The sequence below is a fragment of the Gymnoscopelus braueri genome (assembly GCF_963280865.1).
Source record: "Gymnoscopelus braueri genome assembly, chromosome: 22".
In the NCBI taxonomy this organism is placed as follows: Eukaryota; Metazoa; Chordata; class Actinopteri; order Myctophiformes; family Myctophidae; genus Gymnoscopelus; species Gymnoscopelus braueri.
This window is the reverse complement of record NC_137624.1, coordinates 24,105,841-24,132,606: the sequence shown is the minus strand read 5'-3', so window position 1 is coordinate 24,132,606 and position 26,766 is coordinate 24,105,841. Positions and strand designations below refer to the sequence as shown.

The 26,766-nt window shown below is 41.7% G+C and overlaps 3 protein-coding genes across 7 annotated transcripts in view; 1 reads left to right on the top strand and 2 right to left on the bottom strand.

Annotated features, from left to right (window-relative positions):
* Nucleotides 1-4,386, bottom strand: part of uhrf2 (ubiquitin like with PHD and ring finger domains 2) — a 39,785-nt gene extending 35,399 nt beyond the window's left edge. For both annotated transcript variants that reach the window (XM_080420004.1, XM_080420005.1), the window contains exon 1: nt 4,089-4,386. In XM_080420004.1, coding sequence (XP_080276130.1) covers nt 4,089-4,241 — 153 coding nt within the window. In that variant the 5' untranslated portion in view covers nt 4,242-4,386. The remainder of the gene's footprint in view (nt 1-4,088) is intronic.
* Nucleotides 4,387-5,506: 1,120 nt separating this feature from the next.
* On the top strand, nt 5,507-22,269 carry brd10 (bromodomain containing 10). Of its 4 annotated transcripts, none has more exons than XM_080419894.1 (10): nt 5,507-6,067; nt 6,643-7,376; nt 8,063-8,263; nt 8,412-10,027; nt 10,244-10,305; nt 10,499-10,588; nt 10,779-10,894; nt 14,084-14,280; nt 16,277-18,325; nt 19,561-22,269. In XM_080419894.1, exons 2-10 carry the CDS (start codon nt 6,769-6,771, stop codon nt 21,567-21,569), a joined length of 6,948 nt encoding a protein of 2,315 aa, XP_080276020.1. In that variant the 5' UTR covers nt 5,507-6,067; nt 6,643-6,768; the 3' UTR covers nt 21,570-22,269. The 4 variants fall into 4 exon arrangements, with proteins under 4 accessions (XP_080276020.1, XP_080276019.1, XP_080276018.1 ...); XM_080419893.1 differs by having other exon boundaries at nt 6,595-7,376; XM_080419892.1 differs by having other exon boundaries at nt 6,555-7,376.
* On the bottom strand, nt 22,155-24,959 carry mlana (melan-A). Its single transcript, XM_080419895.1, has 5 exons — nt 24,880-24,959; nt 24,406-24,504; nt 24,128-24,224; nt 23,154-23,270; nt 22,155-22,616 (listed from the first exon to the last, which is right to left on the bottom strand). Exons 2-5 carry the CDS (start codon nt 24,498-24,500, stop codon nt 22,548-22,550), a joined length of 378 nt encoding a protein of 125 aa, XP_080276021.1. The 5' UTR covers nt 24,501-24,504; nt 24,880-24,959; the 3' UTR covers nt 22,155-22,547.
* Between the last annotated feature and the right edge of the window lie 1,807 nt (nt 24,960-26,766).

Sequence of the window (26,766 nt, the reverse complement as noted above, 5' to 3'; positions counted from 1 at the left end):
CGGGTAAGACCATCAAAAGAATAAAGTCAAGACGTGTGTGCCTGTGCCAGTTCCTTTCAGACCCAAGGGCACACAGAACTATGAAATACCAATAGTCGGACTGCATGCGCAGTGAGTTGGAGGGGAAAATAAGACGCCATTTTGAAAGGGAATCATATAGTTAGTTCTGCTTCAAATCTATATCCTACACGGGTAAGGCCACCAGTATACTTAAGAAGAGCGCTAGCTAGTGCATGCAGTGTGTCAATGGTTCAGTTCATGTATTACTTAACACATGGAAATCCCCCCAATCCACCCTGCTTGCTTGTTTTCCTGCAAGATGGAGGAAGCACAGGATTTACAAACTCAGCATTGGGAGCAATGTGAAGCCACTTATTAGCATGTGGTGTTCATGACATAAATGTGAAGCATTGCAGCCAATGTATCAGCTTGTTTTTAAATCAGTTTATTTATGTGTGTAAGTAAGATTCAATTTCTGGGACCAACTTGTTTTTACTTGTCATGTGACAACAAAGTGTATTTAGCAATTTTTAGGTTACATATTTTGAAAGGGCTTTGGGGATGATGGATGATTTTTTATTACTATACCATTTTTATCCCACGATGTTTGTAACCCATTTTTTCACCCAGTGCCAAACCAAAATCTAACAGTTGCAAATTACTGCAACAATGGAAAAGTAAACTGTGACTGATAAGTGTGGTTACCTAATACTGTACGCCTAATACTATGTCACTTTTATTTAATAAACAAAATGTAATTTTGTCCAATCTTTATGGTAGAGTATGTTAATACAATATAACTTATACAATTGGGGAGATTGTATTTTGTCTCCCTGCTCTTCTATTGAGACATTTAGATTGTGTCAAAGGTCATGTCTTACCTAGACACAGGATCATCTGACACAAATTTTGACCTGATGGTCAAGATTCAATTTATACCTTGAGCAAGCAGGCACTTTCAGCACTTGCGCAGGGAACCGGGTTCAAATCCGGGGTAGGAGAGGAAAGTTACACACTGTAGTGCAGCTTTAAGCTTTAGAAAGGCCACAAGCATTTCTGAATCCTTATCTATTCTAGAACTAAATTAAATCAGTAATTTCACCATATTTAACAGGCTTTACCAGAATATTTCTTTCCTTGAAGTCAGTCATCTCTAATAAGGCCCTATGATGACTCCTATTCAAAATGACCATCACCTCGTGCCATTCACCACGACACGTCATAAAAAGCAGTAACATTCCATGCAGTGGAATCTTTCCTCAAGCATGTAAAAGGCCATTATAAAGTTTTTCCTTTTCTGTGTTTCAGCACAGTGTTTTGATCTTTCAACTGAACAGTGCACAACAGCAGAAAAAGATGGTCCATTACATGCCTCAGAATTACATGCTTCAGTATATTTTAATTACACAACAGGAAGCAACGATTAGGCAATTAATAAAGGGTAGAACGTTGAGTAGTTGATGGAATTCCTCAGGCAATAATATTCATATTATTTTAGAACAATGTGTGATTATATACCAAGTATGCGAGAGCAACAGAGATCATGTAAGCTCAGCTACTGTATTTACTTCCTAGGGGGCCTGCCTGGCTGGTTGAGTCATGGCATGCCAATATTCAATTTCTAATGTCACACAGGGTGCTATTCATTGCTGAATTTACCCCAGGTTCTTTCCCACAATAGGCATCTACTTATTGGTGAGATTAATAACAGTTATGATGGACACACACACACACACACACACACACACACACACACACACACACACACACACACACACACACACACACACACACACACACACACACACACACACACACACACACACACACACACACACACACACACACACACATTAGGATGGGTGTTGTCTCATTGTCTCCGTCTCTCTTTATATCTCTAGCAGACACAAGGGGGATTTTATACCATTGTCTCTGCAAAACTGCTGGCATTTAGTGACATTAAATTTTGTTCAACCACTTTGGTGTAAGGTAATATCTGTTCATTTTAATATGAATGATGACATTTCAAATAGATTAACGAACTGCCACCTAAATGGGACAAGTGGTCCAATTACAAAATCCATACTGCAGGCTCTCAGAACTGGTCAGAGGTCTCAAGATCTGGTGTAAAACTCATGCCGGGTCATTTTAGATCAAATTGTGTGTGTGTGTGTGTGTGTGTGTGTGTGTGTGTGTGTGTGTGTGTGTGTGTGTGTGTGTGTGTGTGTGTGTGTGTGTGTGTGTGTGTGTGTGTGTGTGTGTGTGTGTGTGTGTGTGTGTGTGTGTGTGTGTGTGCGTGGTGTGTTGTGTGTAATAACACGTATATAGACATAATATTGGTCAGTGGGGAATAAAAATAGACTTTTCATAATGGAAACGATGGCATGGAAATGGTAAAAGATCAGTAGTGCTGCACTTGGGACAAAGAAAGTTTGTGTGTGTGTGTGTGTGTGTGTGTGTGTGTGTGTGTGTGTGTGTGTGTGTGTGTGTGTGTGTGTGTGTGTGTGTGTGTGTGTGTGTGTGTGTGTGTGTGTGTGTGTCAGACAGTGCAGCAGGCAGCAGGACGCTGGTGTAAACATAACTGCACTTGCTTTGATGGCAGGGCACGTGGAGCTACGCATTTCCTGCTACTTCATGTATCATCATCCCATATAGACACACAGTAGGTCAGAGGCAGAGTGAGGGCCTGTTAACCAAGAGCCGTGAGACACAAACAAAACAAACATCGCCATGTAGCACTAGCCAATTATTTTAGCTCCTCAAATAATCTAGAACAGGGTCTTCAACAGGGGGTTCGAGACCCCTAAGGGATCCTCAGAGTTACTACAAGGGGGCCGCCAAATCTTTGTGTGATATGATTTTTTTTTTTTTTTACATTAACCACTTGAACACTAGCATCCCTTTTCTGAGGAGAACTTTAGCCAGAAATAGTAGATCTACAAGCTCACAACGCTTCCAACTATTGTTTTGCAAAGAGTATAGGTATAGGTGTAGCAGATCTAGTTAAAAAAACACAATTTTATACAATATAGAGGGGGTCCCTGCTTCATCGCTCTCTCTCAGCTAGGGGGTCCTTGGTCTGAAAAACGTTGAAGACCCCTGATCTAGAATGCAATATGAAATAGGACGACAAACAAACACAAATCAATGCACGATTGCCTTATATTCATGGATTATTATCATGCACTGCACTGCATATTATATTGTTTTGACATAGAGGGCGATGTTCTGTTCTTCTCGGTAATGTAAACAAACATGTCTGGCCATGACACATTGTTGCATGTAGGAGGATCTAGTGTTACCTGCAACAACGTATGCCTAATATGAAGTAGTACTGTATACATGGGCTATTTGGAAATAAATAGCCGATCTACAAGCTCACAACGCATCACAATGCGACGCGTTGTGAGCTTGTAGATCTGCTATTTTAAAAAAATCTTGATATAAAATGTGGCATTTTTTGGAAGATTTTCCAACGTAGGCCCTAATATAAAGTAGTATGTATACTTTATTAAGTAACATTATAGTGGAATCGCTCACAGCTCTTGCGCAAGAACTATTGGCGAATTCCTATCAAAACAGGAAGCTTGGGTCGGGAACGATGAAGGGACAGTGTTGCCATGTCTGCGTATTATAAGCGTTTTTGGGTTTGTTTTTCTGTAAAGTTGCTTGAAAATGTCGGTAGTTGCGGGTTGCGTTTTTTTAGGGGCTTATTTGGGCTGGTTTCCTAATGTTTAAAAAAGTGGTTCTCAAACATTTTCATGTCAAGTCAAAGACCCCCAAATTAATATGTATTTCTATTTGTCCACAGTCCCCCCCCCCATGCAAGATTTGTGTTGTTAAAATGTTTCAGAAATGTTCGAAATTTACAATTTTTTCCCCCTCCAAGATAATTTTTCTTTTTTTGAGAATAGCCATTACCAAGTCACTTCTTCTGGGCTTGTTTTCATAAACCAGGTTGCTCATTTCTCTCGCAACATCTGGCAACCCTGATGAAGGGACCACTGGCACTTTGGCACCAAATCCTTGCAAAGACATAATAACTCCGAATATTGCATCAACATACCGACAAGAAATGTGTATTTTACCTGCTTCCCTCGGTAGAACAGCCGCTGTTGCTCGGGGTTCACGTTGAAAATGGCTTGTATTTTCAAACGCAGAGTCTCGATTTTAGTCAATCTAGAAAGATCCTCAATGGTCCGCGTCTCCTTCCCGTCTATGGTGCGAATTTGAATCCACATCGTTGCAGCCCGCCCTGGTAAAGCTTCGAAATAAATAACAGTGATATCGTTGTTTTTTGTAACGAATAAAAGGATTTTGGGGTAAAAGGGCAGAACGATGAGAATGTTGATCAGCGCTCCATTGCGTGTCTTTCCTCTGCAGGGGTAGAACGCTCTCACATGGGGTCACGGCGCCAAGCAAATCTCGCGAAACAACATTTAAGTATAATTTGCCATTAAAGGGACAGCGCACATTTGTTTTTTTTACTGCTTTCCAAATGTATGCATCTAGTACCTGCCTGCGTAGGCATACATTTGTGATTTTCAACCTTTTTTTCATGTCAAAGACCCCAGATATTATTTTCTGGGACTCAAATCTACACTGTAAAATAACCTCTGCTCATTCAACTGTGAGTTTACAAATGAAAGAGGTAGTTGTACACTCGAATTTACAGACCAGTAAGGTGCATTTGGTTCCTAAAATAGCAATAATTAGGGATCTCTGGGCTGGCAGTGGCTAGTTGTAGTGGCCCCCTGGACCTCATGTTGAGAACCAGTGCCCATGTTGAGAACTCAGTGGTACCCGTGCTGTGTCTGTCGAGTTTTGCGTCGGTGTCTAGTGACATCTAGTGGCTAAAATACACATGGGACACAAGCGTCTCCGGTAACCGGAAGCCTCGCCCCAAAACACGCTCGCCCCCAGCGGTTCTTGTATTCTTGTATTTGTTTCGCTGAGGATAAGGTTAGAAATACGTTTAGGGCATAGTTTTTACTGAGGTTAAGTTTAGGAATGGGTTATGTAGGTTTAGGCATAGTTTACTGAGGTTACGTTTAGGAATTAAGTTAGGTTTAGGTGGCATAGTTTACTTTATTGAGGTTACAGTTTTCGTAATACCAGGTGGCGACCGTGCCGAGGTCGCAGGATATGCCCCGGGGCGACTGTGTTTTAGGGCGAGCGTTTTGGTATCAGCGTCTTCCTGTAAGCAATCTCAGTGAATGAGGATTGTCATTATAACTGAACAAGTTATAAATGTGTATTTAAATCAACCTGAAATGTTGTTTCCTCAGAATTGTGCGCAGCAATTTTAAATCATACTAAATAAATATACACACTCATACATTCATGAATATGTAATTTAACTCAATATGTTGTATCGGGTGAGCCTGACAGGTCTGTGCAGATCAATTTAAGGTTAATAATACACAGTAAATTATACGTGTGTTACTAGTACTACTACTAGACAGCATCATTATTATGAAACTAAAATATATAAACATTAGTGCTAGTATAGGGGCATGCGCTACTACGTCAGTTTGCGCACATTTGCATCGGGCGCACCGCACGCAGCTCTGTGGTAACGGATAACGTTCCAAAGTATTTTTCAACAGTGCAGTAGTTGACTACTTTCTTCTTGAACACCTGATATTCGTTGGATTTCATCTGCGTCACTGGCACATTTTTTACTCTTTCAAAAAAACGCCAATGTTTTCGAGCCTGTCAAGTGGCTAGCTGTGGTGTTAGCTGGACGGCTAATATAGTAATTATGAGATGACATCTGTTAATGCTTAACGTCTCTTTAAGCCAGCGTCCTGTCATCAGCCAAGCTGCCACTCATTCTGTGCACGCTTGAGGCTAAGTGGGGGATGCTTCAGTACTTTTTTTTCCTATGCTCAATAATATTCAATTGAATTACAATTGTCATCTAAATGTGCGGCTAAGGCACAGGCCTCAGTTAGGAAACAATAACAAGCTAGCCCTGGCTAGCTAGTTAGTTGCTCGCTGAAAGGCTGCTGAAGGCTGGCTTTGCAGAGAGCAGACAGACAGTGTTTCTGGAGAGGAGACTGAGGTATGTTGTTCAACTAGCTGGGGTCTCTCTCTCTGGCACTTTGTCATCGCTTTGCTTTTAAACACGTGATCATCGCAACTGATTGAGTTTCCTATGCAACCACAACAAGTCAAAACAAGGAACAAACTTTGCTGACTTTTTGGATGTATGTATGCCCTACTGACGTTAGCTTCCAGGCTAACTCTAGCTAAGTAAGCTAGGTGCAGAATTATTCGTCGAGTAAAAAAAAAAAAGTTTATGATCTTAGCAGTTTAATCATTTGGCTTCAAATTCAAGTCAGAGCATCTCAAGGCTGAATTATTTATTTTTTAGCAGTGTGGTTATCTGTCATGACTTTAGTAATAGATAAGTTGGCATCAAATTAAGTTAGCTACTTCATTGTATTGTAAAGTGTATCAGTACATATAGTAAGGTTACCAGCGACTGCTGTGGTTGTTGCTTGAAAATTAAAGGTTCAGTGTGACCTGTTTTCATGCTTTGGTTGCAGGTTTTCCTATTGCATATCATATCATCACCTCTGTCTCTAGGAATACTGTACTACAGTATGAGGGCCAATGAATCTTGTGCCTTCATAGGTGCATGCACCTGGCACCAAGGACCATGGATACTTGGCGGATCCAGCGGCAATAACTTCTAGTCCCCAACTGTTTCACAACCAGAACTTGACTGTGAGTGAGCCAGGCTCCCAACAGGCCAGTGTCATGTCCTCTTCAGATCCAAAGTGGCATAGTGGCAGCAACACTGAAGGCACAGACATGGTCATAACTGAAGAAGCACTCAGTAATGGCACCTGTGATTTGGAGACTGTCATAGATTCTCACTGTGTCAGTAGCAGTGGTGATGTCCTGGGCATTGGAGACCTCCTAGCACTCAGCAATGATGGCATATCAGAGATATCCAACAGTGACCTCTCTCTGCCTGAGGTGTGCATTTCCACCAACAGCACTAGCTTTGAGGAGGATATGAACTATGAGGTCCAGCAGGCTTATAGGATATTCACTGGCTTTCTCTTGGACAAGCACAAAGCAATAACCAGCCCATTTCTCAATCCAATTGGCCACCTGGAGGCCCAGCATGGCATTGGCGGAGTCCGGGGTCGAGGACAGGCTCAGCTCAAACAGTCAATGTGCCTGCGGAGAATGGAAGAGAAGTTTGTCGGCCGTGAGTATGAGACCATCACAGAGTTTGTTGCAGACTTCAGGTTGATGTTGGAGAACTGCTACCGCTACCATGGGGTGGACCACTGGATCTCCAAACAGGCCCAGAAGCTGGAAATCATGCTAGAGCAGAAGCTTACACTGCTGTCCAGGTGAGTTACAGATCAATCAGCAACAATGTATACTAGAGCTGCGCATTTAAAAGCATATGCCTTTGACATTACTGAAATTGCTTTAGCCTATGTCAAATGAACTAGTACTATACTAGTTAGTTATGTAATGCTCTAAATCTTTAGGTCCTTAAAATAAAAAATGTATGGATTACGGTACAAAAAAAGTCGTGAACTTTAGTTAAACCATTAGCATGATGTAGTGACATGTGATATCATGTTATAACACAATCCTATATTAAATTTAAAATGTATGGATTACGGTACAAAAAAAGTCGTGAACTTTAGTTAAACCATTAGCATGATGTAGTGACATGTGATATCATGTTATAACACAATCCTATATTAAAATTACAAACAGATGACGTCCCAACGATTTTGATTGACCGAATTGAGATTTGGTCACAAACGTGACATCCCGATGTGATTTTTATGCAACAACAAATGGCACAAATATTACATCCAGATTTGCCGCATAACGGCCTAAAGATCACATTTCTGATTGAAATTAAAAAATTTGAAAAAATATTTAGATATATACTTGAGTAGCTGCTTTGCCAATTAATTACCTAAGCAATTATTGTAGGCAGAATATGTTACTTTGTTTGAAACCAGCAGCAGTCTAAAGTAACTTGGACCATAACATTCTAATTCATTTGTCCAACTAGGACACTGCGAGAGAAGACAACATTGGCTGTTACCTCTAAAGGACGTTTTGGTGCCGAGGAGGAGCGAGGCTCTGGGGGCACGTCCACCAGGAGAAGGTCAGCACCTCGTAGCCTGGCTACCCTCACAGTTGGCGGTCATGAGTCCATCATGGTCCAGGCCCTTCGGGTGGAAGAGCAGCAGAGAGCAAAGGAGGAGAAAAGGTAAATTTAGAGTTGATGTGTAGTTGTGTTTATGTGAGAGAGTGCTGGATTGAATATTGTGAACATAGAATGTATTCTTGTATGCACGTGTTTAACTCTGATACAAATTCAAATCATAATCTTCAACTTCTATTCCCTGGTCTTTCAGGCAACGTGAGCTGGATAAGAAAGAGGCAGAGGAAATGTCAGCCAAGGAGGTGGAAGAGTGGGAAAGGAACTTGCTGTCCCAGGCATCTCCACACCATTTGGAAACCTTGTGGGAGCTCCCTGCCATTGGGCACTTACTCTGCCTGGCCCAGACTGCCCTTAATCTCCCTGAGATTGTCTTTTTTGAGCTGGAACGCTGTCTCTTGATGCCCCGCTGCAGCCCCTTCCTCTCCAAGGTCATGTCTGCTTTACTCTGCCCACCCCAGAGAAGGGCAACTCTGAACCGACGGCCCTCCCTGCCCTATCGACGCTGGGAGTCAGAACTCAGGCAACGGGTCCAGGGCTGGTACCGGACAGTCGGGGCGTCCCATGACCAGCCGGCCCGTGCCGAGCAGCTGGGGCTCTGCCACCAGTTCTTTAGCACCCTGGGAGAAGTGAACCCCTTGGAGGAGACCCCCTTTCACCTACTACCCTTCTACCAGCGAGTCTGGCTGCTCAAGGGGCTATGTGAGAATGTGTATGAGACACAGAAGGATGTGCAGGGTGCTGTCCTTGCCCAGCCCATTCACGAGTGCAGGGAGTCTATATTAGGCTATGACAGCATGGAGAATGCCTACATACACTTCCCCCATTTCTGTGGGGCGGACTTGAGGATCTACTGCCAGAGCCCCAGCATGCCCCCCAGCTTCCCTTTACCCCCTGTCTGGGTGAAGAGGATTGAACCAGAGCTGGGGACAGAGGCCACAGAGGATGAGGGTTCTGATGGCACGAAGCCCAAGAAAATTAAGAAATGTTATGGGGAATCTGACGACTCTGGGAACGAAGGGGAAGAGAAACGTATGGATTTCAAAAGAGAAAATGGCGGCACAGAATTGAACAGTGAGAGATTTAACTCGTGGCCTTTGAAGGACAAGGAGGGGTCTGATACAGAGACCTCAGATGACTCAAGTGAAGATTCAAAGTCCAACTTGAAAATGCTCAATAACTCTTTGTTTTTCCCTACACATCTCGAAAACTCTAATAGAGGAAAAAGTTTGAGATTGAATTTTAAGGAAGAGTCACAGGATTTGGAGCACCAACCCAGCACACTCACGGTGAAGCAGGAGCTGAGCTTCTCTTTGGACTCGGGGCGAACCATCAAGGCAGAGACCTGGGAGCCCTGCCTGAGTGTAGGAGAGCATAGCTATACAGGCAGGTCCCCAGCCCGGTCTGAGAACCTTGCCTCACCAGGCAAAGTAACAGAGGTCAAAATGGGGGGAGATAGTCCCAACCAGGGACACAAAGTGTCTTCCTGTTTAGAATGTTCTAGACACAACACTGCACTTAAATCTGAGGAGCACGTTTGTTGTTGTAGCACCTCAGTGTTGGCACCGCGATCGTCATGTGAGAGTGCTCAGAATTCAAGTGAAGAAAAAGCAAATGACAGGATGCGGAGTAGGAAAAAAAACCGAAAGAAAGGGCGAGGGAGGGAGCAGCTGCTGCGGGTGAAAGGGGGGAACCGGCAGCTGCAGCAGCCGGATGAAGTGAGGCAGTGCCAGTCCCAAGCTGCTAAATCCAGCATGCAAAGATCTGCTTCAACAATCAAGAGAAAAGACGAGAAGAAACAACCCAAAACAGGTGACAACTACAGTAGCTCTCCATTTCACCACACCATCCACTGGCATTGCAATAGAGATATAATTACATTTCAGTAGAAAATAATTGCAATATGGCATAGCTCACTGCAGATTTTGTGTGATTCTACACTTTCTTTACTTTTTCTTTTCTGTTTCAATCAGTATTTCCTTGGAAATATGTAAAAGATCTAAGTTTAATGGATTGATTTGTTGACAGGAAAAAAGCTTGAGTCTTCAAAGAAAGTGAAAGAGGAATCTCCAGTTGAGCCATCATTTAAGGTAGTCATACTTCTGATGCAATACACCTTCTTGTTTCAACAGAAGGAGCATTATTGATTACTGTACTGCCAATATATAATTCTTGTAAAACACTGTTCTGAGCTATGAAGTCTGCCTTCATTCACTCGATCTTCCAATTCTTTGGTTGTTATTACTCTGGCCTTTTTTGTTAATCTTTGTTTCTTTTATATAGTTAGTGTGCACCGGTCTTGAAGAATTGCGGAGGCTGATCAGTAAGACCGAAGATGAGCTTGACTCCCTGGAAAGCACAAAAAAGAGAGCGGTTAGCATTTGCAACAGTTCTGTAAATCATAATGTAGCATTTATTATTACCACCTGTACCCATACTTTCCACAGAGCCAATGTAGAAATTGTATTGTAGCCTATGTAGAGAAAGAAATGTTCAGATCTTTCTTAACTTGTTAACACAAGGAAATTGATGGCGAAGCTATTTTCATTTATTTGATTAACAGGGCCGATGGTATTTCAACAAAGAATCAGTGAAGGAACTTCATATCACTCTAATCAGACTACTGAATGAGCTTTCACCATGGGAGCCAAAACTGGTCAAGGCCTACCAGAGAAACAGGTACAACTCGTTGAGTAAATTTTAGGGGCAAAATATGAAGTGGATTTTGTTAAGCCTATGTTGTTACAATTTGTGTTTTTTCATGTTTCACTGAAGTCAGTTGGATGTTACATGCGTGGGATGAAGACATTCTCATCTTTCTAACCATGTAAATACTACATTTTGCTTTGAATCAAGCATGTCAGAAATGTAATTTATCTAGATATGCCACAGGTATTCCCGAGGCCTAGGGTTCATCATCCAGTCAAAACTTTAAACATAGTACTTACAAACTTCTCATACATTAATTTTTTTAATAAATAATTTATGTAGGCGTAATATCATGGATGAATTGAGTTAGACAAATTAACAGTTATTATTTTTTAACTATTCAAATTTCACACAAAAGAAAAAATGATATATAAATGTAATATATGTTTATATATATATTATATATATATATAAACATTCACAGCAGAAACCCTCACATTTCACTGGCTCATAGTTGTTCGAAGACAAGTGCATGAAATAGTTGCTAAATTATTTCAGTCATGTTCCTCTCCTCAGACTCTCGAGACAGACAATTTTCATATGACTAATTTACATCTACAAAAACTCACTGAAATTGTTTGATATGTTTGCGAAACATCGTACACTCCACTGCAAAGTCTCAAGATGTTGTGTCCTGAGTAGTTGGTTGACTTGATAGGCGTGAATTGCGTCCCGTTCATGTTTTAGCCACATGACCTAGTGTGTGTCACTGTGTTAATGAAATGCGTATCATCATATCAACTACTTGCTCTCGATAGTCATTTATTTTGTATCCATATGCACTGTCCAGGGGGCAATATATTGACTCACCCATGGATTATCTCTGTCACTGTGCTGAACTGCGTAACATATATGTTTATGATAGTGATCATCACTCTCAGTTCAGACTGTTGAGTTTCTGACAGATTATTGCTGGAGAATATTTGCAGTTTGTAAGTATTGGTTTCCATGGATAGAATATCTGAGTTGATTAAAGTGGCAGTGACTGGGTTTCCATAAAACGTCAGAAAGTCTGAAAAACTAAATGAGAATTTATTCATGTTTCCATCCACTACTAAAATGTGATTCTTGGGAGATAGTTCATGAAATAAGCAGTAGGTGGTGCTATTTTACCAGTCAAGTGAGACTCTTATTATTGGACATATTTGACGTTCTTTTAGACTAAAATATTGTATGAATTTTTATATGGACTGCCTAGTCTATTTGGCTGTAAGTCCTCTAGTTGTGCAGAGGCTGTCTTTCACATACTGTATAAGCTCTAAACCACCTTTGCCGCGTGTCTCTCCCCGTCTCTCTCCCTCTTTCCTGTTCTTCTTCCAATCAATAAATCAATAAAAGGCAGAAAAAACAAAAACAAATCTTAAAATAAATAGATAATAATAATGATACTCGGCTAATTATAATACAAAATATTAAGCTATAAACTGCAAAATCGATAGTATGCGAGTTCAATGCTTTCTACCTCAAAACCTATTCGGCACTTGTTTCCATCCCCCATTTGTGCATTTATTTTTTTCGATAAAGCCCCCCCTCAAGCGTTAAACTGTTTTTGCGAAATATGAAGATTTTTTTAAATGTAAGTGTTTCCATTCAGGGATTCATGCGCAAAATCCAAAATGTGCAAAAAAACTGGTCGATGGAAACGCAACTAGTGCCGCGATTTTGATACTTTGTCTGTTTTTCATTCATCTATGGAGTTAACATTACTCCTAGTTTAATAACAGATGTGTGTGAGGATGTCTTGCCTTTGCATTTTCAGTTTATTGTTGTAAACTGCTAGCTTCTCAGGCAAATCTTATGACGAACTATAAAGAAGACTATTTACCTCCCAGTCCCATCACATTAATACTAGTATTGAATTGCATGGCTCAAAATAATATATGTGTCACGCCTGATGTGAATGCACCTCAACGATATGATGCGATGCGATCATGCGAGAGTGCAGTCTAGCCAACACCAACTCGGGACTCCTGAATCGCTGCCCTCCACACCCTCCTGTCTGGCATCAGGGTCTTGAGCTCTGCCGTGTTGTTAGCTCCGCTTCATGCTGCAGTACATCTACGTAGGAGGTGCGCCTCTGTCCTTTCCTGGCTGTGCCCTGGGTTGGCAACCAGGAAATGTATAGTGAAGAGAATTGAAACTTTAATTAATAATCCAACAAACGCTACTTGTTGCCGCTATTGTTTTAGTTAAACCAGCATTGTTGTTGTGAAACAGTGTTTTATTAATAGAAGTATTTTAAAAGATCACTATTTTCATTTAGCAAAGCAGACAGACATGTAGTGATGGGCCAATTTTGGTAAGATTACAAGTGGGCCATCCTGAGGTCCCAATCTGGAATTCCTAGTGAGCTGTTGTGTGTCCACATGTGTCTGGCTTTTTTAACACGTGCAATTCTTGGAAGAATAAAAAAAAATGTATGGTATACAGTATGTGTATACTATATAAGTATACACACAATAATTATACCCATTACCCAATAATGATGGGGTAATAGACATGTGGCACTGGATCTTAAACGATATTTTTCTTGTATGATTCCCGATTATTAAATATATGCAAGAAACAAGTGTTATTGCTGTATCCCTAGCATCAAGCTCGAGTGGCTCTCATGTTTTTAGTCTTGTATCCACTTTCTTTCAAAAACTCACCCACATATAATGTGCCATGCTATAGTTAACATGGTGTACTGCATTCCCTCCCCAGATCCTTACCGTAACTGTAACCGCACCAAAGATGTCTTAACCATACCAACTAACCTTAACCAAAGTTATTTAATTAAACCCTTGTCTAAAAGAGCATGTTAGTGGTCTGGCATGTTTACTGTTGCTTATTTGCTATGACTCACTATATACAGTACTTGACATTTCTGCTGACCATTTTCCAAAGCATACCATGGTTTGTTTTGTATTCGAGGAAGCCAAGGTTTTCCCAGGGAGTTTAAACTGGCTTTAGAGAGAATTCTACACCCTCCATTTTTGTCCTAAAATGTGATTGTTCTGCAAATCAGTTTCAGCGATATTAGAAACTGTTTTCGATCACATTTGTGTCTGTGCAAGACTTCTTTGTGCCAGTTCTGTACGATTCCAAGTATTCAGCTAAATATTATGTAAGACAAAAATACACCTCGTCTCAACTTTCTTCTGCCCCCTACATCAGACTCCGCTTGAAGAAGGAATTTGACGACTTCCGAAAACATTCAGACTACAATAACTTTGTGCGAGAAGAGTGTGTGTCATCGTCGTCAGAAGAGGATGAAGACAACAGTATAGGAGGAGAAGTGTGCTCCCTCCCGGACCACTATAGAAGGGCTGAAGAGGATGACCATGGTGTCCCCAGAAGTCTATGGACTGGAGGTAGTGGAATTCAGTCAAACGTTTACAAATGATTATTTGATTACTTTAAAGGTGCATGAAATCCTTAGCTGATTGTGTAGTTAAAGGGATTGTAGGCGAGTTCAGAGATAAAAAAAAGAAAAAAACTATTGTCAAACACCGCACCTCCACTCCCCCCCCCCCCCCCTCCTCATCAGCAGTTCGTTTCCCGACCACCAGGGGGTGACGCAGAGGGGACTTCTAAACGGGCCATGCCGAAAATAGGTTGCTTTATTCGGATACAATGCATGTCACTGCCCGCCCCTGCCGGTTCTTTGAATTTTTATTTTTAAATAGGCTCTTTCATGATAAATTGACCACATATATGAAGTTAAACAACTAAATTCTATCCAAACGATATCTTAAAAGTAAATTCCGTGCCTCAAAAAAGAAGTTTGAGAGCGTTTTAAAACCGAAAGTAAGAAGTATAAACTTCAATGGAGGAAACAATGGCGGCTCGTTCCATTTTTGTCGGCTGCACTCTGTCCCATTCGGTTTCACCCGAACACTTCACACGGACGCGCACGGACGCGCACATGCGCGTCCATGCATTTACGTCCCGGACAAACATAAATAGTAGGGAAAATACGGATTTCAGAAAGAGGACTGTGTTTCAATGCAGGAAAACACCCCAGTATCATTATATAGTGGCTGATAGAGGGGAAAAAATGCTAAATATATATATATATATTCTTAAAATTTAGGCTTAAAGGGATATTTCACTTTCAAAAAAACTTTGGGTCATTGTATGGTCTACTCAGGCTTTTGTGAGCCCCCCAGACCGTTTTAAAGTTGCTTGATTCAGTATTTAAATATTTGATATTCATTTTATCAGACACGCCCCCTTCCTATTGAAACCCATTATAACTTCAAACTCAATTTTTAACATGTTAGATTTATCAAAAACACCCGTCCTTGGTTCTGCTGACTCACCCTGCCCTCCTAACATGTGAGGGGGCCGTGTTTTTTCAATTACTTTTTTCATTTATTTTATATATTTCTTTATTGTAATTAATTCTCTTCATTTTCCCCAAAAAATATTAAAAATAAATGAAAAAAGTAATCGAAAAAACACGGCCCCCTCGCGTATTAGGAGGGCAGGGTGAGTTACCAGAACCAAGGACGGGTGTTTTTGATGAATCTAACATGTTAAAAATGGAGTTTGAAATTACAATGGGTTTGTATAGGAAGGGGGCGTGTCTGATAAAATGAATATCAGATATCTAAAGACTGAATCAAGCAACTTAAAAACTGTCTGGGGGGCTCACAAAAGCCTGAGTAGACCATACAATGACCCAAAGTTTTTTTGAAAGTGAAATATCCCTTTAATGTTGCCTACAATCCCTTTAACTAACCCTAACGCTTTTCCAGTTCAGGTTAAACTACAGCTAATTAAAAAACATGGCAGGCAAGTAAGCAAAGCAGCTGCATCCAATAAAATGTATCATGGGTGTGTTAGATTTGGTGTGCTCAGAGCCATGGGTGCGCCAATGTGCAAGCATAGACAGTAGTCCACACTGTAGTTCCCTTTTCCAGAAAGTGGTCTAAACATTTTCCCTTTCGGGTCGGCTTCTCATATCTTCATTTGATTGGCTCAGCAGCAGATTTGAACCGGAAACACATATGAAGGTGAGGTGTGACTGTGTTTCCAGGAACAGGAAATGTCTATGCCAACTTCTGGAAAAGAGAACTACTGTTATGCGCAGAGCCTATTGTCAAAGCACAATGACACACCTAAATCGAACTAAGATTACATTTTTATTTGTTTAGTTGCAGCTGTGTTGCTTACATCACGGAGTACTATGAGGTCTACGTATGTAGCCTGCCATGATTTGACCCTGCTGCAGTTTTTAACCTGAACTGGAAAACAAAATCAGCCTAGAGTAGTAGAGTTTCACCCCCGGTCAATCTGTCACTTCACTTGTGTTGTAAATAAGCAAGTATTTATCATAAAATGTACATGTAATATTTTTTACAGGAGCCTTAAAGCAATTTGAGGGTCAGTCAAACGACAGCTTGATGACATCTGTCACCGCCAACCACCTAAAACGCTCTTTCAGCAGCACAGATGAGGACCTCACTCTGCGGCAAAGAAACCACACCAATATGACTACTCTTCCACACTCTGTATTGGAGCCTAGATCTGGACTAAACAGAACAGACCAAGACAGGGAAGGATATTCAACATTGGCTACGGCATCTGCAACTCAAGCTTCACTGGGATCTAGATCCATTATCCTCCACCCCACAATTGGTCTCCCTAAAGGCTACACACCCATCCCCACCTTGCTGGCTAAGAGTGTGGGAAACAAAGTGACCTTAATGAAGAGGCCTGCTGACTACCTGGGGGTCAGCAGCAATGTTGGTCAGAGCAAAGTGCAGGTGATGACCCAGCCTTCACTTATGGGGGCTGCCAGCGAATGTACTCGAGCACAAAGTTCCCAATCTCAGCCTGAGCAGAGCTTCCAACAGTTGCACTCACAAGGACCCCAAAAGACTCGGGTACATAAACGAATAATAGCCACAGCAACAACAACTCTTCCCAAATCCCCACAGGCTAAACCATCCCATGCAACTTTACCAAAGAGTCCTGTTCAGGTAGTGTACAAAGCGCCTGAGGGACTGGGCCACCTTTTGAAGAAAGATGACAACAGCCAAGTAAACATTTCTGTTCAGTCTATTATGGATCAGAACACTGGAGAGAAGAGGATGCAGCAAGTGGTAATTCTGCCGTCCAGCCTTCTCATTCAGAAAACCGAAGAGACATTATCTTCACAGCAACTACATAAGAGCACCCAAGCTCCTTTTTCTAAAGTGGCTGGCCGTTTATGTATGACTACCAACGTACCTGGGTTTACTATTCCAGATGGTAGAATCCCTGTGCAGCAAGTGGCTCCGCTTAAAGATGCCAGGGCAGTAAGGAACCCATCTCCCTCTGTTTCCCCTCATCTGCAACAGAACCCTCTGAATACAGCAAGCCTCAAGGTGACACAAGCCTCCAGTACTCAAGCAAACGCACCACAGACCATTGTGCAGAACTGGTCGCTTGCCACATCTCCCACCAGTGCAGTTTCTACTGAATCTTCTAGGCCTACAGACCCTAAGCAGGAGCTGAAGACTGTGTGTATCCGTGACTCTCAATCCATTCTCGTCACCACTAGAGGGGGAAACACGGGTATAGTCAAAGTCCAAACGTCCTCAGACCAGAATGCTCCTGGGTCATTGCCTCCCAGCCCAATTATCACCATCTCACCTCAGTTCAAAGCCTTCCTCGTATCCCAGACCTCTCCTCCTTGTTCTCTTTCTGCTCCATCTCAGACATCCTCATGCACATTCCCAGCAGGGTTGAAGCTGTCAGAAGTGCAGCCTCAACAGCAGGTCCATTCAGTGACGAGCTCCTCTACGGTCACAGCTCCACGGCCAGCTCTGGTCACTGGAACTATTCCTCTTGTAGGCCTAAGGAGCCAAACATCAGGCAGCACTGTTACCTTTTGCCATGGTGATAACCTCTCCCCTGGACCCATGGTAGTAAGTCAGTCTGGGCAGAAAGTAGTGACTACAACGTCTGGTTCTCAATTTCCAGCTCCACTGGTAAAAAACACTGTGATTGTCCCGTCACTGAGTGGCTCTGGTAATCCCCTTGCTACCACACCGGCACAATGCAAGCTGGGGGTAAAATGTGCCAGTACAGACGAGAGGTCTCAATTGACCAAATTGATTCTAGTCGCTCCCTCATCTTCTTCCTCATCGTCTTCCTCCTCAAACGCAGCTCTACACAAAGTCACTTCCTCTTCCACAACGTCGCTGCCTTGTTCAAGGTTCGTCTTCATCAGCCAATCTGCAGGAGCAACCACCACCACTACCACCTCTATGGGATGCATTGCAAAGCAGGGGCGAGTTGCAGGCGCTGGTGGACAGCCACTGACGACTACATCAATACCAAGTGAACCAGTGAAGATGGGAATAAGTTTGGGCCAACCTGTTAGCAGTAACCACTCAGAGGTCCAGAGTATTACTCTGCCCACAGGTACTTTATCATTTTATTTTTCGCTGCATTCCACACAACTCCTACTGAAAGAACTCTGTTCTTTATTATTTTAAAAAGTGGTAGAATACTCAAATATTCCTTATTAATAGCAGTAGAATAAATCCACTTTGATTTAGCTCATCCCAAGCCTTTATCCTGTGTGCATCGAATGTCACTAAAAACTTAAGCTTCAGACTACTGACTACGACTACTACTCTGCCTAAAGCCCGGCCATGACCCACCTAATTCCAACATACTGTGCTAGTTTGGGATGGCTCAGGGTAGAAGACAGGGTTAAGTAAATATCAATGGGATTGGTATTTAAGATGCTCAAGAGGGACAGTGCCCTCATACCTATCTAACTACTTCTCCAAAGTGAGTCACACCCACAGCCACAACATCAGAGGGAGCACCCACGATCTGGTTCCCCCCCCAAAATTTAGCAGTGTAGTTAGATATTAATTCCCATTGAAATGAGGGGTCATATAGTACACTGTCACTGCTTTTCCTTTTTTCTCCTCTGTAAATAAAACAATTTGTATTTGTTGATGACATGTATTAATTTTCTATGCTCTATAGATGATTTGAATACATAGGACCACATTGGAAACGAGTCCCCAGGACTTTTTTGATCCTTTTTTGATCCTTTTAGCCTAAATGTTTTACTGTACCTCTGTGCTGTTTTTGGCTAATAAAGTATTCAATCAAAAAAATTATTATCTCTGTACACTATAGGTGTGTTATCACACTCAGCTCAGAGTCTAGTTAACCTACATGAACCCTATTGTGCCTATAGTTAGGCGAACATTTGATGAAAAATTCAACAGATCCACAAGCTCACGTGGCATGTTGCTTGTGACGCGTTTTTAGATTGGCTATTTCCAACAAAGATATTTAGATATTGAATATTGAAAATTCCTTCTACAATATTTAGTGTAGACAAGAGAGAATAAATGAGGGGACCTAGTGACCCCTGTGGGACTCAGGTCGATGAAGTATATATAACTCAGGCCAGGTGTGATTGCTTAGATCAGCCATCGGCTACCCTACTGACTACTTTTGTGGGGACTGGGATTGGTGTAGCAGTGTCAGCTAAGCTGTGTGTTCACTGTGATTTGTCTACTTTTGTTTGAACATGCATAAATACATAAATGCTGTTCTAGACTATTTATTCTGTGGTGTATCCATTTGATAATTCTATGTTTTCTCATTCATGGTAATTTATTGACTTCCAGGTGTTCAAATCCGACTGCCAGGACGAACAGTGAGCCTCGGACAAGCTGGTGGTGCCCTGCCACAGTCTCCTAAGAGCACAGCAGTGTCTATCTCCATGACAGGCTCTCAAGCAGCTACAGCCGGACTGGCTCTAGTCCAGAGCTCTAACATGGTCACCTCTACTTCCACCAGCTCCCATGTGCAGGGTGTCTCATCCTTTACCACTGTCCCCCAGCCAAGTCCTTTCAGATCCATGGCTGCTGTTGTCACCCCTCCCCCAGGCTGCGTCATCAAGAAAGATCCTAGTCTGAGCAAAGGAGTATTTGCCACCAACCCATCTGCTCAAGTCACTACCACTGCACAGATGAACCCTGGCAAAACCACCATGCCCACTCTGGTGCATCAATCAAAAAATGTCCTAAGTGTACCTACTCCAGCTACTCCTTCCATTGTCCCTCGCACACCTGCTTCCACATTAAAGCGTGCCAGTATTACAGGTAGCACCAACCCTTTCTCAACCAGTACTATTCCATCTACCACCACTGCTGCCAGCACGATGCAGCAGAGAATAGTCATTAACACCACCACACCCCTTGCTGCTGGCACACAGATTCTCCTCAACAACACGCGGTTTGTGGTACCTCCCCAGGGACTAGGACCCGGCAGCCATGTCCTCCTCATTTCCAGCCCTGTAACACCACCAGTGCCTATTACTAGTACCACCACCACCACTCCAGTAAAAGCTCTACTCCAGGGGCCCAGCCCAATGACCGATGCCTCACGAAGGCCAGTGATACCTGCCTCACCCCCAGCCAGGTTGCCCAATACGCCGGCCCTAGGTTCCTCTGTGGTAGTGGGCGCACCTGCAACAGGTCCAACTGTGCCGATAACTACTCCTACTGTAACCCCACTCAGACTAGCAGGAACACCTGCCTTGAGCTCACCTTTACGTGGTGCAACCAATGTGGTGTCGGCTCTGCCCAGGTTGCCAGCTCCCCGAGGGCTGGCATCACCTGTTTCAGGAACACCAACCCTGGTGTCAGCCCTGCCATTGTTGGCAAGCACATCGACCCTAATTTCACCGGTTCTAACCAGTGCACCAGATCTTACCTCTGTACTACCTGCAGTCCAGTTACCTGCTGGGACATCGACTTTAGCACAGTGCTCACCTCATACAGCTACTCTATCAGCCCTAGCTGTCCTTCCCAGGTTAACAGCACCACCATTATCCTCATCTATCTTACCCACTACCTCCGCTGTTGCCTCGATCAGTCCTGGTACATCAACTCTAGCCCCACTCTCTTCAGCAGAGTTGGCAGGCTTACCACCCGCTCCAGCTACCCAGCAGACGGTATCAGTGGGCACTCTGAGTCCAGGTTTTCCGCACCAGTTGAAAACACTTACACTTCCAGCATCGTCTGCTGCTATGAATGTGATACGGCAAGCTTCACTGCACACAGGACCTACCAATACATCAATCAAACACCAGGTGGCAACGGTCATGCAACCAATACTAGCATGCACACGGACGCAACTATTACCAACAGTGGCTGTCCCACCAATTGCTAGCACTGCATCCAGGATGCAGTCACTGCCTATTGCTACAGTAACACCAATTGGAAGCACCCTCAATAACTTACAAGCATCACCTGTGGCAATTGTACCTCCATCCAACACCACTGTACTAATGACTCCAGTTCAGCCTAACAGAGAACTTAAAACACATGAGCCCGTCTGTACACCCATCTTTCTGACCAATAAAGCACTTGGAAAGCCCTCTCTACAGAACTCTGCTTCAGCCGTGGATGCCACTATTGGATCCAAGCTACTCATTAGTCCAGATGGTGCTGTTTTAAACACAGTTCAAGGCCCAGTCAATCCAGCAAGCATGCCAGTGATTAGCCCCAAACCGCTGGCTACACTGGTGGTGTCTGCTAGTAGTTCCTCTGGTAGAGCACTGCCCACCACCTGCACAAACAATTCCACTGTACAGTCTGCAGAGGGAGACATAAGTGAACCAATGAACTGAGACTGTGAGCCAGCTAATGTGAGGACATGATCTGTCCACACTGATATTCCAGCAGCTTAATTTTGTGTGATGATGTAGAACCTCTGTTTATAGTTATCTTGGGGATAGTCGAACAGTTTTTCAGCTCTAGTTTGACCCACCATACCTGATATTCATCTAATCTATAGTAGGTTACACCCTATGGTTAGGTCATACTGTTAGTATGTTGGGCTCTCAAAAATGGCAGATTGGAAATGTATACTGTGATGGTTTTGTAATCTTTGAAACATGCTGTTGCCCGGGGTGAATGTTGTGATTGCATAGTTGTTGTTTTTAATATGGGCCAGTTATTCATGTTCTAACAAATCATTTGGTTGACAGGGTAGATAAAACAAATTTCAATTGAATGTGGTTGTAATATTTTCAATGACATTAGATGCTGCATTAAGAAATTATTGCCATTATCCCTTTCATTGGCACAACTACTCTGTCAATTACGACAATATTGTCTGTCAATTTGATAACAGTCTGAAAGAAGCATTTTGCATTTAAGCAGTATAAATAATAGATTTGTAATACTGTACATGTTTGAGCCCATATCAAATGTTTTGATGTTACATTTATTTATTTTTACCACATAGATTTTTCAGATATATTTAGTGGGTACATTTTCATTGAATTGTGTGGACATTTCTGCATGGAAATAAACAATGCAACTGTCCCCTATGAATTTGTTTGCGGTGTTTCATCCCTTATTTTTTGTTGCATATTTACTGAAGAAATCTATAAGCAATGTGTAGATATAAAGAGGAAATATACAATCTTTTAACAGCAAATACTAAAATGTTACTATCGAGCAAGGTGACGTATTTATGATACACAGGAACCATACAATCAACCAAGTTGGTGTTACACTATGGAAAAAGAGGCTTTTCATTGATGTTTAACAATGACAGATTACAAATAAAGTTCAGAGTATTATACACAATATTGACTTTTTCAAGGAGAGTAGGGAGGAGGTAGTGGCCCAGCTGAAATCTTCTCATAGGCAGGAGGTGCATTGGGAACCTATACAAAAAAGTGAAACAGACAAAATAGTTAAATAACAAATAAGATTTAAATAGTTATACTGTTTTGTTCAGTTAAACTGAATTGTATTTTTCATACCAGCTATTTTATGAAAATGAGAGTATAATCCCCCCTTTTAGTCTTGTGACATACAGTAATCTGTTTTGCAGGCATCCATTGCATCAGCCTCACATGCTCCACATGCAATCAGTGCCCCAAGGTTTTCTGAATACCATCTACACTTAACATTTTGTGTTACAATGAAATGCTTGAGATTCTGTTAGAATTGGAATTCCCATACATCCACAGAAAGCCCACATTTACTGTTATAAGTTTGAATTGTGTATTCCTATTATGGACACTGTGCTATTAAAGGTGACAGGAGAAATAACTTGATTCAGTTCAGCATCCCTGCCCTTCCTTTCTTGTTATATCATTAACAGCAGCATTACTGGCATTCATAGTTTGTGTAGTTAACTTAATTTAAGGAAAAGGCAATTCAGTCTCTGATAAAATGTCCATCTGCCTGTCTCTTACCACAGACTGGAGGCTTCCAAAGTCAGCTAGAGCCATCTTGTTTTCTGCTGAGGTTCCAGCCTCACTGTACTGACCTCCTGTCAGTCCAGTGTAACCCGGGGAGCCTGGCCTCTGGGTCTTTAGATGGAATGAGCGGAAGAAAGGGAAGGAATGAGAGAGAGGAGTGGAAAGAGGAGGGTGGTAATTGTGGTGGGTGTGTGTGTGTGTGTGTGTGTGTGTGTGTGTGTGTGTGTGTGTGTGTGTGTGTGTGTGTGTGTGGAAAGACGTGAGAGGAGAGTGAAAAGAGACATTTGGAAATAAGTAATCAGCAGGACATCGTGATGCTAGGTTATGAATAGACAATAACATCACAAGGTACAGTAGCTACAGTAGCTGTAGCCAACCAAGTTTTCACAACTCCCATGAGGTTTGCATTGTGATGCTTGAGGTGGACAAGCATAGTTGTAACTTGTGGCTTTCCCTGAGAAATGAAGTTGTTGTAAACCAGGGGTTCTCAAAGTGGGGTCCGGCGACCCCCAGGGGTCCTTATAGGGATCCCCAGTCAAATTAGTTAATATAGCATCAAAATCAGTTTAACCACTTTCCATGTTTTTGTATGCTTTTGTCTTATTGAACTGTATGTGAAGGTAGAAAATACCAATAAAGAAACCTGGAACAAACAAAAAAAAACTGTTTAACCACTTTAACCCTATTTTATACTATACTATACTAATACATACAGTAAATACAAAATCACAACTCACCACAATTTTGAAAACATTTACAAAATCTTGAATAATTCTCAAGAATGTTGAATAATATATATTTTAACAACACAAATCTCTTTTGGGGGTCCCTGGTCCCATTGGCACAAAATATTTTCAGATGGGGATCCGCAACCAAATACTTTTAATTTGAGGATCCTTGACATGAAAATGTTTGAGAACCACTGTTGTAAATGATCTTATATCTGCATAGAAGTTTGATGCACGCACCCTGATTAGTTTGTAGCCACTCCTCCTTCTGAAGTACCAGCAGCCCAGAATGGAAAGAGCTGCCAGGATGATCACCAGCAGAACGATGCCAACAGCCCTGTGGGTCAAAAGCAGCACAATGAAGAGAAAATGGCCACTAACAATTTACATAAAATTAAATAGTAAATTCTGCATCCACAACTTTTTCTTTTTTACTTTGCATTAACTTGTCACTATAATTAAATATAGTCTTTTTTTTAAATCATTATTATTATTATTATATGTTTCAATTCACTGACTCTTCAGCTCTGACATATCCACCACCGCCTCTGTGGGCAAAGTAAATGTTGAAGTCCCCTCGAGGCATCCCGTCAGTACGATTATTACACAGCATCCACCTGAAAACCAGTTATAAACTTTATAGCATAGCATAATAACATCGTCAAAGATAGTATGAATAAGTCCAATTTTCATATGTTTTAGTGGTCGTAAACAAATTCCTCTCCCAAATAGTCTTACTGAAAATCAGACTTAAAATGTATTAATACATTTTTATTACATTTTTATTGCATCATTATTACCAACATAAATAAGCTATTTGGTCAATTAACACAATCACAATCACAGCCACATAGTAGCTAAACATTGTCAGTGTCATATAATTAAATATACAAAGCCTAGGCACTACATTTCCCCATAAAATAGAAAGGTGATGCTGTGTCAGACTATCAGTGATTCTGCTGTTATAAAAAAAAATAAGAGAGTCAGCTCACCCAAATGAGATAATTAGATTGTAGTGGAACAGTTCCTCTGACAGGTTCGCTGGCTTGCAAGGACTGGTCCTCAGAGCAGGATCTGGTGGAGAAAAGTGAGGGGTAGGAATTCTCATGATCGTCACGGGTTAGAGAGGCTCATGGTTAAATCCATTGAAGCAGAGTAATTAGCGTGAAACCCTCCGGTGCTGAACGCAAAACTATTATCCATTCGTGGAATTAAGTCTGCTGACTTCATAGGAGGTGGGGGCTCAGAGTTCCTAAGATTTCCTCTAGCAATAACATGCAACCTAAACTTTCACTAAGACAATCGCTGAAACATGATTATTGGAAAGTTTATGAAAGAACAGGTTATACTGTATACGTAGGCTAGAGTTATTGTAAGTGTATTTAGGAGGGGGCCAATCATAGAGTTAAAAATAAGGGGGGGCCAATAGACCCCTGGCTGGGATACACCAGTCAACCAAGTAACCTATAGGGTTTAGTGGTTAAAGAGATGGAGAGATGTTTAGAATCGGAATATAGAGCTTTAACTATTTTATTTATTTATTTATTTCATGAAAACATATCACACATTCACATCCCCTTTCATTTAACTCACGTGTTTTAATCTGGGTTGTAATAAAAAAAACTCAGATTGTTTAATTTCAGATCATTTGGATTAGAAATATTGTGGTACATTTAAAAGGAGCACTTTCAACTTTTGCAACCTTATCTTAATGCTCATTATAAGTTGCCACCATGTCTGTCCACTCACTCTGTGCCTCAGAGGTGGGCTGTGCCTGTGGACAGTTCAGACACCTGCACAGTGCCTAACAATGATTTAGCATTTAATGCAATTTTGTTTAGACAGTGGATTGATTTTATTTAGCAAGGTACTTTTGCTTGATAATAGTTATGCTTATATTAGCGAGCTTGGCACAATACTTCCTGGCTTCATCATTGCCTCTGTACAGTGGATGCTCATCATGACTCATAGATAAAATGGAGATTGGTTATGATCTGGCTACCACCGATCACATACTGTACCCTTTCGTGTGGTGTAAATACAGGCAATCTGCCAGTGTTGTTTCCTGTGGATAACAGCTTAAGTGCAGGGAAAATAGACTGGTCTTAACTGACCAAGAAAGATCTTGATAAATATGTGAATCTTTCTGATGCCTTGCTGTGTAATATTAAGGTGCCAAAAGATGCACTATTGTGTTGGGACATGAACTGCAAGAATGTACAACACTGTAAGGATTTATCTTCCCTGTATGAGTCTATTGTGGAGTCTCTCTGTATTTCCAGTAGGCCTCTCCACAAACATAGGTCAACAGTATGTAATGCTAAACCAGGGTGGAATTATCACGTTCAAGAGCTCCATGCAGAGGCTAGAATGGCTTTTAAGATATGGGCTGAGTCAGCCAAACGTAGACATGGCCCTCTGTTCGAAAATAAAAAAAGGCAGTAATGCAGTAAATAGGCCCTTCATTTTATTAAAAGAAACAAATATATAATAAGGTCAGATTCACTGGCAAAGAAGCTGCAAAAGAATAATGTTAATGATTTCTGGAAGTAAATAAAAATGATCAATAATCATAAAACATCTCTTCATCAAATATAGATGTGTGAGTGGTTCTGATGAAATTTCACAGTTATTGCAGAAACATTATTCTGAGCTGTTCAACTGTGTAAAGAGTAATCTGTTTGAAGTGGATAGATTTTAATGATGATGTGATTGTTACTCCTGCTGAAGTCCATGAAGCAGTATCAAAGCTAGGAGATACAGTAATAAGGCCTGAGGTCTGGACAATATAACAGCTGAACATCTTAAACTAGCCAGTAAGAAACTGTGTCCTTTGGTTGCCATGTGTTTTACAGGTGTTTTTGTTCATGGGTTTCTAT

Excerpts from the sequence above, each read along its gene's own strand:
- brd10 (XM_080419894.1), top strand. The coding sequence starts at position 6,769 with ATGTCCTCTTCAGATCCAAAGTGGCATAGTGGCAGCAACACTGAAGGC. Across the intron at positions 7,377-8,062 it reads AAGCTTACACTGCTGTCCAG|GACACTGCGAGAGAAGACAA; the intron begins GTGAGTTACAGA and ends TTGTCCAACTAG. Across the intron at positions 18,326-19,560 it reads GAGTATTACTCTGCCCACAG|GTGTTCAAATCCGACTGCCA; the intron begins GTACTTTATCAT and ends ATTGACTTCCAG.
- mlana (XM_080419895.1), bottom strand. The coding sequence starts at position 24,500 with ATGCTGTGTAATAATCGTACTGACGGGATGCCTCGAGGGGACTTCAAC. Across the intron at positions 24,225-24,405 it reads GGATATGTCAGAGCTGAAGA|GGCTGTTGGCATCGTTCTGC; the intron begins GTCAGTGAATTG and ends TTTGACCCACAG. Across the intron at positions 22,617-23,153 it reads TTGGAAGCCTCCAGTCTGTG|GTTCCCAATGCACCTCCTGC; the intron begins GTAAGAGACAGG and ends TTTTTTGTATAG.